A 13570-nucleotide genomic window follows, 5' to 3' on the forward strand; every position below is an offset into this window, starting at 1 on the left:
AAATAAATGTACGCGTGCACACGAACGACTGAGAAGCGAGCTGAGCGCGGGACACCCGCCCTTAGGGCCACACGCGTACCCACCCCCCCGCCCCCCGCGTCCCTTACCGTCCCAGGCGCCGCCAGCCTCCCCGCCTCTCCCGAGCGCCCCCTGCCGGCCAGCGGCTCCGCCACGCCACATCCAGATCACACCGGGCCGTTTGGCCGGCTTAGCCCTCGTTCTCGCTCCCGATTGGCTCCGAGTCGCTCGCGATGCCTCTCGGGCAATGTAGTCTCTCGGCCCGCGGCCGCGTTTCCTGTGGGCCGGAGCGCGGAGAGAGCCACAGGAAGTACGTAGTCAGACTTGCCCGGGTTCCCAGAAGTCATGGGGATAGCATTGCGCGACGGGAATTGTAGTCCACGCCCGGCCAGGTTCCGCCTCAACCCTCTGCGCTCGGAACCACAATCCCCACCATGCACCGTGCTCCCAGGTCCCCTCTGCTGGCCCGCGTCCTCCTAGGAGCGGTAGTCTTGACCCTCTACGTCCCTCGTCTGTCTTGAGGGGGAGGCCGGCTCCCAGGACTACATTTCCCTGCGCGCCCCCCCCGAGCCCGCGGAGCGCCGGGACGCGGCAGCCATTTTGTTCCGCCGGAGAAGCCCCTAAGATGGCGGCGGGGGAGACGGTGAAGGTTGCCGCCCGCCCCTCCGGGCGTTAGCCCGCGCCCTCCGCGTCCCCCGGCGGCCGGCCCATGGCCTGGCGGAAGCCCGCGCCATGGACCTCCGCACCGCCGTGTACAACGCCGCCCGCGACGGCAAGCTGCAGCTGCTTCAGAAGCTGCTCAGCGGCCGGAGCCGGGAGGAGCTGGACGAGCTGACGGGTGAGGTGGCCGGCGGGGGGACGCCGCTGCTCATCGCCGCCCGCTACGGCCACCTGGACGTGGTCGAGTACCTGGTGGACCGGTGCGGCGCGAGCGTGGAGGCGGGCGGCTCGGTGCACTTCGACGGCGAGACCATCGAGGGCGCGCCGCCGCTGTGGGCCGCCTCGGCCGCCGGCCACCTGGACGTGGTGCGCAGCCTGCTGCGCCGCGGGGCGTCGGTGAACCGCACGACGCGCACCAACTCGACGCCGCTGCGCGCCGCCTGCTTCGACGGGCACCTGGAGGTGGTGCGCTACCTGGTGGGCGAGCACCAGGCCGACCTGGAGGTGGCCAACCGGCACGGCCACACGTGCCTCATGATCTCCTGTTACAAGGGCCACCGCGAGATCGCCCGCTACCTGCTGGAGCAGGGCGCCCAAGTGAACCGGCGCAGCGCCAAGGGCAACACGGCCCTGCACGACTGCGCCGAGTCCGGCAGCCTGGAGATCCTGCAGCTGCTGCTCGGCTGCCACGCCCGCATGGAGCGCGACGGCTACGGCATGACCCCGCTGCTGGCGGCCAGCGTCACGGGCCACACCAACATCGTGGAGTACCTCATCCAGGAGCAGCCTGCTGGGGAGGGGGGCCCCTCCGCCGGCCCGGCATGCGTGCCGCCCCCGGGGCCCCGCGGCCGCAGCTCCCCGCCGGAGGACGCGCTCGGTGACGCGTACGAGAGCTGCTGCCCCACGAGCCGGGAGGCCGCCGTGGAAGCCCTCGAGTTGCTGGGAGCCACCTACGTGGATAAGAAGCGGGACCTGCTCGGGGCCCTGAAGCACTGGAGACGGGCCATGGAGCTGCGGCACCAGGGCGGCGCGTATCTGCCCAAACCGGAGCCCCCGCAGCTGGTGCTGGCCTATGACTATTCCCGGGAGGTGACCACCACCGAGGAGCTGGAAGCGCTCATAACCGACCCGGATGAGATGCGCACGCAGGCCCTGTTGGTCCGGGAGCGCATCCTGGGGCCGGCCCACCCGGACACGTCCTACTACATCCGCTACCGGGGGGCGGTGTACGCCGACTCGGGCAATTTCGAGCGCTGCATCCGCTTGTGGAAGTACGCCCTGGACATGCAGCAGAACAACCTGGAGCCCCTGAGCCCCATGACCGCCAGCAGCTTCCTCTCCTTCGCCGAACTCTTCTCCTACGTGCTCCAGGACCGCGCGGCCAAGGGCAGCCCGGGCGCGCAGATCGGCTTTGCGGACCTCATGGGCGTGCTCTGCAAAGGAGTGCGGGAGGTGGAGCGGGCCCTGCAGCTGCCCAAGGAGCCCGGGGACTCGGCCCAGTTCACCAAGGCCTTGGCCATCATCCTCCACCTGCTGTACCTGCTGGAGAAGGTGGAGTGCACGCCGGACCAGGAGCACCTGAAGCACCAGACCGTGTACCGGCTGCTGAAGTGCGCCCCCCGGGGCAAGAACGGCTTCACCCCTCTGCACATGGCAGTGGACAAGGACACCACGAACGTCGGCCGCTACCCGGTGGGCCGGTTCCCCTCTCCCCAGGTGGTCAAGGTGCTGCTTGACTGCGGGGCGGACCCAGACAGCCGGGACTTTGACAACAACACCCCGCTGCACATAGCGGCCCAGAACAACTGCCCGGGATCATGAACGCCCTGATCGAAGCGGGCGCCCACATGGATGCCACCAATGCCTTCAAGAAGACCGCCTACGAGCTGCTGGATGAAAAGCTGCTGGCCAAGAGCACCATTCAGCCCTTCAACTACGTGACCCTGCAGTGCCTTGCGGCCCGCGCCCTGGACAAAAACAAGATCCCCTACAAGGGCTTCATCCCCGAGGAGCTGGAGGCTTTCATCGAGCTGCACTGACGGGGTCCTGAGAGCCGAGAAACCACCGGGAAGAGTGGGGCCCACGCTCGTCGCCCCGCCTCCCCCCTCCCCCGAGCCCTTAGGCAGCGGGAGACAGAAGGGCTCTCCAGGCTCCGGAGCCCCTGTCCCCTCCGCTCTGCGGAGAGGGGAAAGGAATCAGCAAGTCGTTGGTGCTCGAAGCCGTCCGCATCTGGCGCTCGAGGAACTGGCCCTCTCCGGGAGCCCGCGAGCCTGTCTTTGATCGGGGGAGGTTGCATCCCATCTGCCCGGGTCTCGGAGGACTTTTGCCTTCTTGCCTCGAGGCAGAGGGATCGAAGCTTTTGCCTTCTTTTCCGAGAACCGGGAAGAAGCTGAGGATCGGGTCCCTGCTTTTACGGCCGCCCCCCCCCCCCCCCCCCCCCCCCCCCCCCCCCCCCGCGGCCGAGTGCAGGGTGAGGACGGGGGAGGGGGGCGCTCCCAGGCGGCGGGTCGGAGAAGCAGGCCGGCTCTCAGTCCTGCAGCCCGCCCGCGCCCTGCCCCCTGCCCCCTGCCCCCTGCCCTCACCACGGGCCGTGGGCAGGGCTCCCTGCCCGGGCGGCCTGCCCCTCGCATGGCTTTCGTTGGTGTGGTGTTGCGTTTCTTAGTGAGCGGGCAGGTTACAGGCGTGGCGCGGGAGGCCAGAAGTTGTGCTGCCGTGTTTTTTCTTTTCCTGAGAATTTTTGGTCACACGGGATGAGCGGATGTCACACAGGGAGGTTGTGGCCGTGGCCGAGGCGGCGAGGCTGTCTACCAGGGGTGAGCTCGGCGGCGTGGAGGATTTGGTGGCGGTCCCTAAAGCGAGGCGACCGTCCATTTTCTAGAACTTGCCTGCTTGCCTTCTACTTGGGCCTCCCCCAACTTTCCACTCAAGTCACAGAGAGGGGCGTTTTCCAAGCGCGGATCGGGCCGGGCGCCGAAGGAGCTGGCGGGGCCGTCACTCCCCGACCCGGCAAGGACCCGCACGGTCGGAGCCGATCGGGGGCTCGGTTTCTGAGTCCCAGGAAGCGCGGTCGCCTCAGCCTCCCGGGCCCCGCGCGCATGCGCAGTGTGGCTGTGCGCAGCCCCGCGGCTCTAGGCTTTTTTTTTTTCTTTCTTTTTTTTTTTTTTTTTTAGCTGCTTGGAAGCCTGAACGCAGGTGTTCCTGAGCCAGGTCCCCACTCGCTGTTAACTGAGCTGGAGGAGGCGGCGAATGTCCACAAGTTGCCAGTGAGGTGATGAGAAATCTCGGTTTCCCACCACTCAGGGCGCGCGTGCGCGAAGCGCAGCGGTGCCGCCCACGCCCCCCGGCAGCGGCGGGCCGGTGGCGGTGAGCGGTGGCAGGTGGCAGAGGACGAAGCGGCCTCCCGGGCTCAGGAGGCGGGGTCCCGCCTGGAGAGGGTGTCCCCCCCCCCCCCCCCCCCCCCCCCCCCCCCCCCCCCCCCCCCGCCTCGTCTCGCAGCTGCACGGAGGCCTCGAGAAGCCACGAGAAGCCACAGCGGGCCCCCGGGCCCCGTTTGCATTTGCAGTGTTAGTTAGGACGTTATTTATTGGCAAGGCCGGGTTTTACCTTCCGTCGAGGCGGGAAAGTGTCCCTGTCCCTTCAAAGCACGGAATAAAGCAATGAGGCAGTTTAAATCGTGCGTCTCCGCGCTGGTGCCCGAGTCATTTAAAAGGCAGCCGTGGGGGGACGCGGGTGGTGGGGGGATGGACGGCTCCCTCCCGGGGTGGGCGGGGAGAGGGTGCCGCCCAGCGCAAAGGTCGTGGTGCGGGGGCTCGCAGAGCCCAGCCCCCGGGCCACCATCTCACGGGGGCAGTTTCTGTCTGTGTCCTGGGACCTTGTGTGGGATTTCCCTGGGAAGTGGCGTGTTTCTGCCCGTGGAAAAGGAGGGAAACCGCTGACTCCTCCCAAACCCCAGCTTTGCGGTAGGGAAGGCTCCAAAGAGGTGGCTTGGCCCTCCCGGAAGGCGAGGGAGGGCTGGGGCATCGGGGGGGAGCGCCCAAGAGGCCGAACTCGGTAGCTCTGCGGTTCCGGTCCGGTCGGGGAGGAAAATCTGGTCCCTCTTCTTTCTCCTGCCGGTTCCCTCGTGTAGTTGCAGTTCTCCGTACGGTAGCACAGTGAGAGCACTGCTCCCTGGTCTGGCGCGCTGAGTAGGTCCCGCTGCCCCCTGTGCGCCAGGCACGGTGCAGGCCCCCTCGGGTCAGGATTGCACCGGCCGGATCGAGGCTGATTATTCCGTGTCGTCCCCTCGCACGACAGTGGGGAAGGCCAGGCTGCTTCTCCGGCTCCTGGTTTCACGGGGGTCCGACCACTAACAGCACCCGCTCGGCTGTAATGGGAACACACGGTGGCCTGGGAGGAGTGGGTGTTGAATCAGCAGGTGCTCCAGAGTAGTCTCGGGACACAACACCGGCCCAAGCATTTATTGGGCCCTTGCTGGATGCCAGGCACCATTCCACGTGCTTCCACGGGCCACCTGAATCGCTGCTCACAGCAGCCCTGTAAACTAGGTGTGTTTTTTTGTGTGTGTCTTTTTTACATTTATTTTTGAGAGAGAGAGAGAGAGAGAGAGAGAAGAAGAAGAAGAAGAAGAAGCAGGGGAGGGGCAGAGAGAGGGAGACACAGAATCCTAGGCAGCTCCAGGCTCTGCGCTGACAGCACAGAGCCTGACACGGGACTTGAACCCATGGACCGCGAGATCATGACCTGAGCCGAAGCCGGAAGCTTAACCGACTGAGCCACCCAGGCCTCCTGAAGTAGGTGTTCTTCTTGCCGTTTTGCAAGTGGGGGAAACCGGCCACTGGGGTGTGAGAAGACTCGCCCGAGAGGAAAGCTGATCGGGGCTAAACACTTCCTTTCCGAGCTCAGACCTGAGAAGTGCGACTTTCGCCCCCAGGCCACGGAGGCCATCTTAAAAACGGCCCGGGCCCGGCTCGGGTGTCAGGTGAGAGGTGATCCCACTGCTCCAAAAGGTTGCAGACGATGTGGTTCCGGTTCCGGGGGCTGGGGGGAGGGGGTCCCCAGGTGGCAGGCGGGGGAGTGCAGGCCGGGGTCCCAGCTTCCCTGGCTCCGTCCGGTCTCGGGGGGCCTAGGGGTGAGGTGAGCTCATCGCTGCTTCCCCTGTCAGCTTGTGAGGGTTATAGGGGGAGCCCACGTCCCCAGTAGGCCGAGTGAAGGTGGGTTGTGTAAAGTGGGAGAGAGAGCAGGCTGCCTGAAGCCGCTCAGCCGGCAGGAAGTGTTAAGTCACTGGCAGGGGGTGGGGGCAACTGTCCAGGCCCCGTGTCCGGGAGCTCAGGACTGAGGCTGAAGCCCAAGGTCGAGAAAGCACGCGGCGCCCCCACCAGTGGGAGCCGCTGCCTGCCTCCACGAAGCCGAATTTGGCACCTCAGTTCTGCTCATTGCTGGGTGCTCGGTGCTCGGTACTCGCCTATCAGACCTTCCGGAGCCCCGTGGCTGTGTGGGGTCACTGCCGTGGCCTCGGGGCCCACGTGTCAAGGGAGCAGGTGAGTTCACGCGGGGGTGTCTCTTGCCTCTGGGACTACAGCTCCTCCCCAGACACTTGGGCCACACTCGTCGCCCCCCCCCCCCCCCCCCAGGATTCCAGGGGTGTCATCTGAGCAGTGTTTACAGGGAGGGGAGCAGAGCGTCCCAGCCTCAGGTTAAAGATAGCACGGGTCGGAATCACATCACAGCCTGGAAAGGGGAGGTGACCCTCCCTGGGACTGCTGGCACAGCAGGGTGCTAACTGCGTGTCCCTGGAGAAGGGGGTGTGGAGTCCCGAGTTAGGTTTGGTGTCGCCCCATGTGTTAGGCAAGACCCAGCCCAAATGTGGGCAACACTGGCACTCCTGGGGAGGGACCCCGGCACCTTTGCCCTCCGTGGGCTGTGGAAGAGACTCTGAACATCGGTGTTGAGTGGGACATTTGAGCTCCAGTGCAGCCTCCCCCTGCCCTGGGCCTTAATGCCCTCGATCAAAAGCTCCTCAAGCAGTAAGTTTGATGGGATGGATGTCCCCTCCTCCACGCAGCCCTCCCAGATTGTTGAAAGCCTCTCAGCCGTCCACCTCCCGCTGTGCGTTTCCTTCCCAGCCCACACGTATAACCTAACCCCTGAGATGACCCCTGTTTGCTTCCTTATTTGTTCCTGTGTCCCCTTCCCTAGAACGTCGACCACACCAGCTCGTCCCCTGTTGTGTCCCCAGTGCCTAGAAGAGGGGCTGACACCCGGTAGTTTGTTGCACGAATAAAGGAATTCACAGGGAGGCCCATGTGGCCCGATGGGGTGAGGGAGGAAGCTGCTGGGGGGCCCGGGGGGAGCACAGGCAGGTGGTTGGCGGCCCGCAGCCAGGGCGCTGGGCAGCCACTGCGGTTTCGAGCCAAGGGGAGATGCCGCCCGACGGCAGCCTGCAGGCCCCTGGCTGCAGCTGCAGAACAGGCTGGGGGAGGGGGGTGCTGGCATAGAGGGCGCACGGTGCCCGTGGCGCTTTCATACCGCGGGTGGTGCGACGGAGCGCTTGCCACAGAGGCGTCAGGCCCCCAAGGTCGAGGGACCTACTGTGCCCTTCGCAGGAGGGGCACGCCAGCCCCTGGCCCAGGGCCCCACCGTAGGAAGCTGGAAAGTCAACCCAGAGCACGTGGAAATCAGTGAGGCAGAAATGCACAAATGAGGGCTCCCGGAGCGAGGGGCCTGCGAGTCTGGGTCCCGAGGCCGCGAGGTCGAGCCCCACGTTGGGTGTCGAGATTCCTGACCTTAAGAAAACTTCTAAAAAAGTTTTTGATGCACAACAGAGAAAAACCAGTGAACCCCAAAGCTGGTCCTTTTATTTATTTATTTTTTTAAGTTTACTTTGAGAGAGAGAAGTGGGGGGGGGGGAGGGGCAGAGAGAGGGAGAGCGAGCATCCCAAGCAGGCTCCGTGCTGTCAGAGCAAAGCCTTGCAACGGGCCTCGAACCCCCCGAAGCCTGAGATGGAGGCCTGAGCCCAAGTCAGGTGCTTAACCCACTGAGCCACCCAGGTGCCCCTGGTTCTTTTAAAAGTTAAATAAAATTGATGCTTCTGCTGAGCACCGAGCATAGAACTGTTCAGTCACTGTACTGTGTCCCTGAAACTAACAGAACGCTGTACTAACTGTGCTGGGATTAAAATAAAAACTTAATTAAGAAACTTAAAAAAAAAAATACTTCGGGGCGCCTGGGTGGCTCAGTCGGTTGGGTGACCGACTCCGACTCCGGTCACGATCTCGCGGTTGGTGAGTTGGGGCCCCGCGTCCCGCTCTGACAGCTCGGAGCCTGGATCCTGCTTCGGATTCTGTGTCTCCTTCTCTCTCTGCTCCTCCCCCACTTGTGCTCTCACTGTCTCTCAAAAATCAATAACTGCAAAAAAAAAAAAATTCTTTTAAATAAAAACATATTAAGAAACAGGTTAAATAAAATTGAATGAAACGTGTGTGGTGGGGGTGGTTCTGGTTTCCGACCGCGGCCACGTGACCTTGGCAACATCACCGGCCCCTCCCCGGGTCTCAGTTTCCTCATCTGTAAGATGGGGTTGGCAGGAGCCGCTGCCTGCTAGCATCGCAGGAAGGAGTAAACGGGTTTGTCTGTGACAACATCCCGGCGCATCATAAGTGCGCAAAGAGCTGTGTGGTTACAGGGCGCCTGCTGTGTGCACGCTCGTTTATACATCTGAGGCACAGATGGATTGGGAAAGCTTTCAAATCTTTTCTTGAACGTGTCTTCGGGGACAAAGCATAGCGAGCCTCCCCTCCCCCGCCACGACATGTGAGTTTACAGATGTTCGTACCGAAAATGACCCCGAGTTTTAAAATAAAGACGAGTTTGTTACAATTTGTAACCGAGCTGAAATTCACCATTCCAAAGCGGACATACAGTTCAGTGGCTTTCACTGTAGTCACAAGGTTGTGCAACCATCACCGCGATCCGATTCCAGAAATAAAAAAGGGAGCTGGGGGGTAATCTTAAAGCCTGTTTAAAGAAAAATACTAAATGACTCGACAAATAGAAAAGACCTTCAAGAAGAGGGCAGATGGCCAGCAAAGAGCCTGCGGGACAGGAGACAGGTGAGCAAGGGGGATGGGCGGGCTGATGCCAGAGCCCGTCAGATCCCACGTGACAGAGGGGCTCCGACACAGCGACCCGCAGGGGATGGGGCGGGCATGTGGCGCCAGGCCGGCCTGCCAACCTCCAGTGCCCAGGTCCCCGCAGAGGAGGGGCGTGGGGTTCGCAGGGCGGGGACAGGCAGAGAGCCCGATAAGAGGTCTGAGGGCCCCCCGGGGGAGCGTCAGGGAAGACAGGAGATGGGGCCAGCCCCCCCAACCCCACCCCCAGAGGTCAGGAAGCTCCTTTTCTTGGGAAGAGTACAATTTTTTTTTTTAACTTCCCTTGGAAATTGGAAACCCTGGGCACCTCCCAGGGCTATAAAAAGGCCAGATCCACTGACCAAGTTAAAAATAAAAGGTCCGCGCCCAGAGGCACTGGGGGTGGGAGGGGGCACTGTGCGGGTCAGGCTGGGGTGGGCCGGCCTTGTTGCTGGGTGACTTAAAGCAGGTGTCTGCCCTCTCTGGGCTCTGGTCCCCAACAGCCTTAGACTGAACAGTTTCCAAAGGCCCAGTTACTGAGGATGTTTATACAGCTGCTATTGTTATTTACGGAGGCGATAAGCGAGGAAAGGGGCGTGGCGGCATGGCCTGAACTTGGCACTCTCTGGGGTCTCTGGGGCCTCTCTTCAGGAGGAATGCTCTTCGGTTCCAGGCAGGGGAGAACCCGGAATCACTGTCCCATGGCGACCCCTGGTGGCGCAGAACGCTCACTGCAGCGCTTTCTGGATTTCACCCCCCCCCCCCCCCCCAATAAACGCAGGATCCTGTTCTGGGGGGAAGGGGGCGCCACATACAGGACACAGGTTCTGTACTCAGGTCGGCCACACTGGCTCCTCCCCATCCTTCGGAGTCTTTGCATGGACTGTACCCTCCGCCTGCAGTAGCCTTTCCTTCTTGGAATGCCTCCTCCAGGAAGCCTCCCATGACCGCCCCCAACCCCAAGGCCCCCACAGTGGCCTCTGCGTCCCCCGTCACACCCAGGACCACCCCGGCTGCAACCACCTAGTGGCGCGTCTGTCTTCCCCACAGAGCCGTGAGCCCCGTGGGGAACATGGAACAAAGAGATTGGTTGCAAGATAGAAAGGTTGGCACATTCGTTCAGATTCATGTATTGAGCCTCTGCTGTGTGCCAGCTACTGGGGTCCAGCAGGGAACTCGCCAGATAAAATTCCCATCCTCCTGGGGAAGGCGGGTGAGAAACCAGGTGTTCAATGAATAAGTGACATTATTACTATTATTAGTCTAAAAACGCTGAGCATTAGGGAACAATAGAGCAGTGTGGGGGAGGATGGGGGCATCTGGTGGATGTGGTTGTAAATTATTTTAAATGGGAGGCTCAGAGAAGCTTGCCCTGGGAGGATGGCATTTGAGCAAATATCTGGAGGAGGTGAGCGAGGAGCTATGTAGACGTTTGAAGGAAGGGCATTTCAAGCAGCGGGAACAGCCCACGTGAAGGTCCTGGGGCAGGACCACACCTGGCGGGTCGAGGCCCATGTGGCTCGCACAGACTAGGCTAGGGGGAAAGACGGAGGAGGGGACAGCAGGTCGTGCAGAGCCTTGGGGGCCCGCGGGGAGGACTTCGGCTCCCCCCCCCCCCCCAAAGAGGTGGGAGCCCTGAAGGGCTGCGTCACAGGAGGTGCTCACAGGCGCCCTCTGGTGGGACAGCCAAAAGGCGCTGGAGACGCAGGGGATGTGCAAGATTCAAACCCAAAGCCCCTCAAGTTCTGCCCAGGCCCAGTGGCAGCCACGCATGCGCTGTGTGACACTGGGCAATGCATTGCCCTCTCTGGGCCCAGGGAGCGGGAGAAATTTGTACAAGATCTAACCATCTCGGAAAGACACCGTTCCAAGCAGGGACACCGCTAAGAACCTCCGAAAATAAATCATCTGTTATTGATTCATGTTTCACAGTTTTTATTTAAAAAACATTTTTTAACGTTTCTTCTTCTTCTTTTTTTTCCTGAGAGACCGAGCACGAGCAGAGGAGGGACAGAGAGAGGGAGACACAGAATCCGAAGCAGGCTCCAGGCTCTGAGCTGTCAGCACAGAGTCCGATGCGGGGCTTGAACTCACCGTGAGATCATGACCTGAGCCAAAGTCGGACGCTTAACCGACGGAGCCACCCAGGCGCCCTCATATCTCACAGTTTTTAGAGAAGGGGAAATTTTCAAAAAATCCCCCTCTATTTTTCCTTGAGGCTGTTTGTTCTAGTGGGGACAGGGGTTTCCCAGGAAACACCCCAGACCTGGGGCCGCTGGGGGCACACTGGCCTTGGGACGGTGGCGGCCAGCAGGGGGCACCAGGGCGGCAGGACGTGTGGCTGAGCGCCCCCGCCCCGCTCTGGGGAACCTTGGCCATGGCCGCGCCTGTAGCCGCGGGCTTTTCTCGCCCCAGTACCTTTGTCCATGCGGTGCCCACCTCTACGAACTCTCTCCCCAACCCATGGCTCTTCCAACTCACGCCTCAGGTCTCAGCTTACTTCCTCCTTCCAGAAGCTTCTCTCAATCCCCCCAGGTTGCTCAACGGTCCCCTTTGGGCCTCCGGAACCCCCCACACCTCTCCATCGCAGGCCCCATCGCCCCGTAACGTCTCCGTCTGTGGCAGCGGACCACGAGCCTGGGAGAGCAGAACTGGGTCATCCTGCGTCACCTTGGGGGCATGGTGACCACTGAGTCACCACTGTGCCCAGAGGGCCTGCGCCCAGGAGGAGCTCAGTAAATGTGGGTTGGATAAGCAGATGGATGAATCCACATCCTGCCCACTCAGTGCCCGGTGAACCCCTTGCGGGTGGGGAGCCGCGCCCCGCACAGACACGGTTGCCCGCGTTGTTGGTCAAAGGACTCACCGAGCAATGACTCTGCTCCACTTCCTGGGTTGGGTTCTGAAAACGCTACAGGGACCCAGACAGATCCACCCCGGTGCTCTCAGGGTATGCAGGGTGTGGCGGAGAAACCAGGAATTAGAAAGTAAAACAAGACTATTTCACAGATTAAAAAAAAAAAAATGGAGGCCATGAATGCACAGTGTGCACAACCTCCGTAGGGGCTAGAATCCAGCAGAGGGACACCTGGCTCCTTCTTCTGCCCCCAAAAGCTACTTTGCGTGCTGTGTGACCTTGGGTAAATGACTTCGCCTCTCTGGGCGTCAGTTTCCTCATCTGTAAATTGGGGCAGGGATAGTCTCCAGCCCCTGGGCTATTGGGAGGGCGAAACAAGTTCATGGGGCATGTAAAACCCTCAGCCCAGGGGTTTCCAAGTGATTGTCCTTTAAATATGCTGCCGTGACACAGGGACGTGGGAAGTGTTGGAGATCCAGACCCGAAATCACCGGGACCACGGACGGATGGGGAAAATGAGGCCCAGAAAAGGGCTGTGATTTGTTCCGAGTCTCACAATTTCTCAGGGATTAATAGGGGTTCGTGCTCTGAACGTGCCCGCTTGTCCCTCCTCTGCCCCCAACGTGCGTTCAGCCCCCATGGTGGCCGCCCTCGCCAGGGTCTGTTGCCACCGCTCTGGTCGCAGGCTCGCTCCCACGTGCACCCACCTCCCAGTCTGTCCTCCCCAGAGAAGCCACCAGAGGGCGCCTGTGAGCACTGGAGTCAGATTCCCACCCCACCCCACCCCCATCCTCTGCTTGCTAAGGGCCTCCAGGACTTCCGCCTTCCGGAGGGAAAAGCCCAAGTCCTTCCCCAGGCCCACAAAGCCATGCATCCCCTCCCCTCCTCCTCTCCACCCTCTCTCCCCCTCGCTCACTCTGCTCCAGCCACAAGGCCTTCTCGCTGTTCCTCCAACATGCCAGGCAGGGCTCTACCCCAGGGCGTTTGCACGAGCTCTTTCCTCCTTCCAGAAAAATCACCTGGTCCTCAAACTCTTCTCGTCCCGGCCAGCTCCTCTTTCTACAGGCCTTGGCTCTAACACGGGCTCCTTATGCCCCCACTGGCCACTCGGTCCAAAGTTTCCCCCCCGGGGACACTCCCATGTCACTGTTCATTTCTTCTGAGGTCTCTTCACTTTCTGAAATTATCTCTGCTTCATTTGATGATTCATTCACTGCTCCCTCCCCTCCGATTCCGACCGCACGGATGTATTGGGTGCCCCTACTGCACTCCAATGCAGGCACACAGTAGGCACCCCATAAATGTCACTTGAATGAACCAAATGGCCTGTTCACTGCAGCTGTCCCATTATTTGCAGCTAGCTCCCGCGTCGATGGTTCGAAACAGTCTGTCCACGAACCCACGCCACCTTGCAGCGCCCTGGAAGCTGATTTCAGGGGCTCCTCCGGGGTTTGACGTCAGTGCTACGAAGGCCCTGGCAAAATCTGAGTCAGCCACTAAAATAATAACTGATATGTGATGGCCTGGGTGAGTCAGCCAGGCCCGCCCTCCTGGGCCCCAAGAAAGGGGGAAAAGGCTTGCAAAGTTCATGTTTGCAGGAAGCAGTTGGGCGGGAGGGGCCAGCAGCTTCCTGGCTTAACCAGCTCAAATTTGCCTTTCCTTCCCTTGGAAATTACAATCTCCTCGCTCCTGACCTGTGTGACCTTGGGGACCAGAATTCACCTCTTGGAGCCTGTTTTTCTTCTCTGTAAAATGAGCCCAATGATGTAAGCCTGTACCCCGAGAGCGTTCAATTTTGGGGATTCAAAATAGGTTCAAGGCCGCCTGGCAGGCTCAGTCAGTGCAGCCTGTGACTCTTGATGTTGGGGTCCAGAGTTCCAGCCCCAGTCGGGCACAGAGAGTACTTTA

At 61.3% G+C, this 13570-nt stretch overlaps 1 protein-coding gene across 1 annotated transcript; it reads left to right on the plus strand.

The window, feature by feature from the left end:
* Positions 1-363: 363 nt before the first annotated feature.
* FEM1A (fem-1 homolog A) lies at positions 364-4349 on the plus strand. Its single transcript, XM_042977845.1, is given in 2 exon segments — positions 364-2482; positions 2485-4349. Coding segments are annotated over 2 exon segments (1965 nt in total). The 5' UTR covers positions 364-750; the 3' UTR covers positions 2718-4349.
* Positions 4350-13570: the final 9221 nt, after the last annotated feature.

This window comes from Panthera tigris, chromosome A2 (genome assembly GCF_018350195.1).
Source record: "Panthera tigris isolate Pti1 chromosome A2, P.tigris_Pti1_mat1.1, whole genome shotgun sequence".
Lineage (NCBI taxonomy): Eukaryota > Metazoa > Chordata > Mammalia > Carnivora > Felidae > Panthera > Panthera tigris.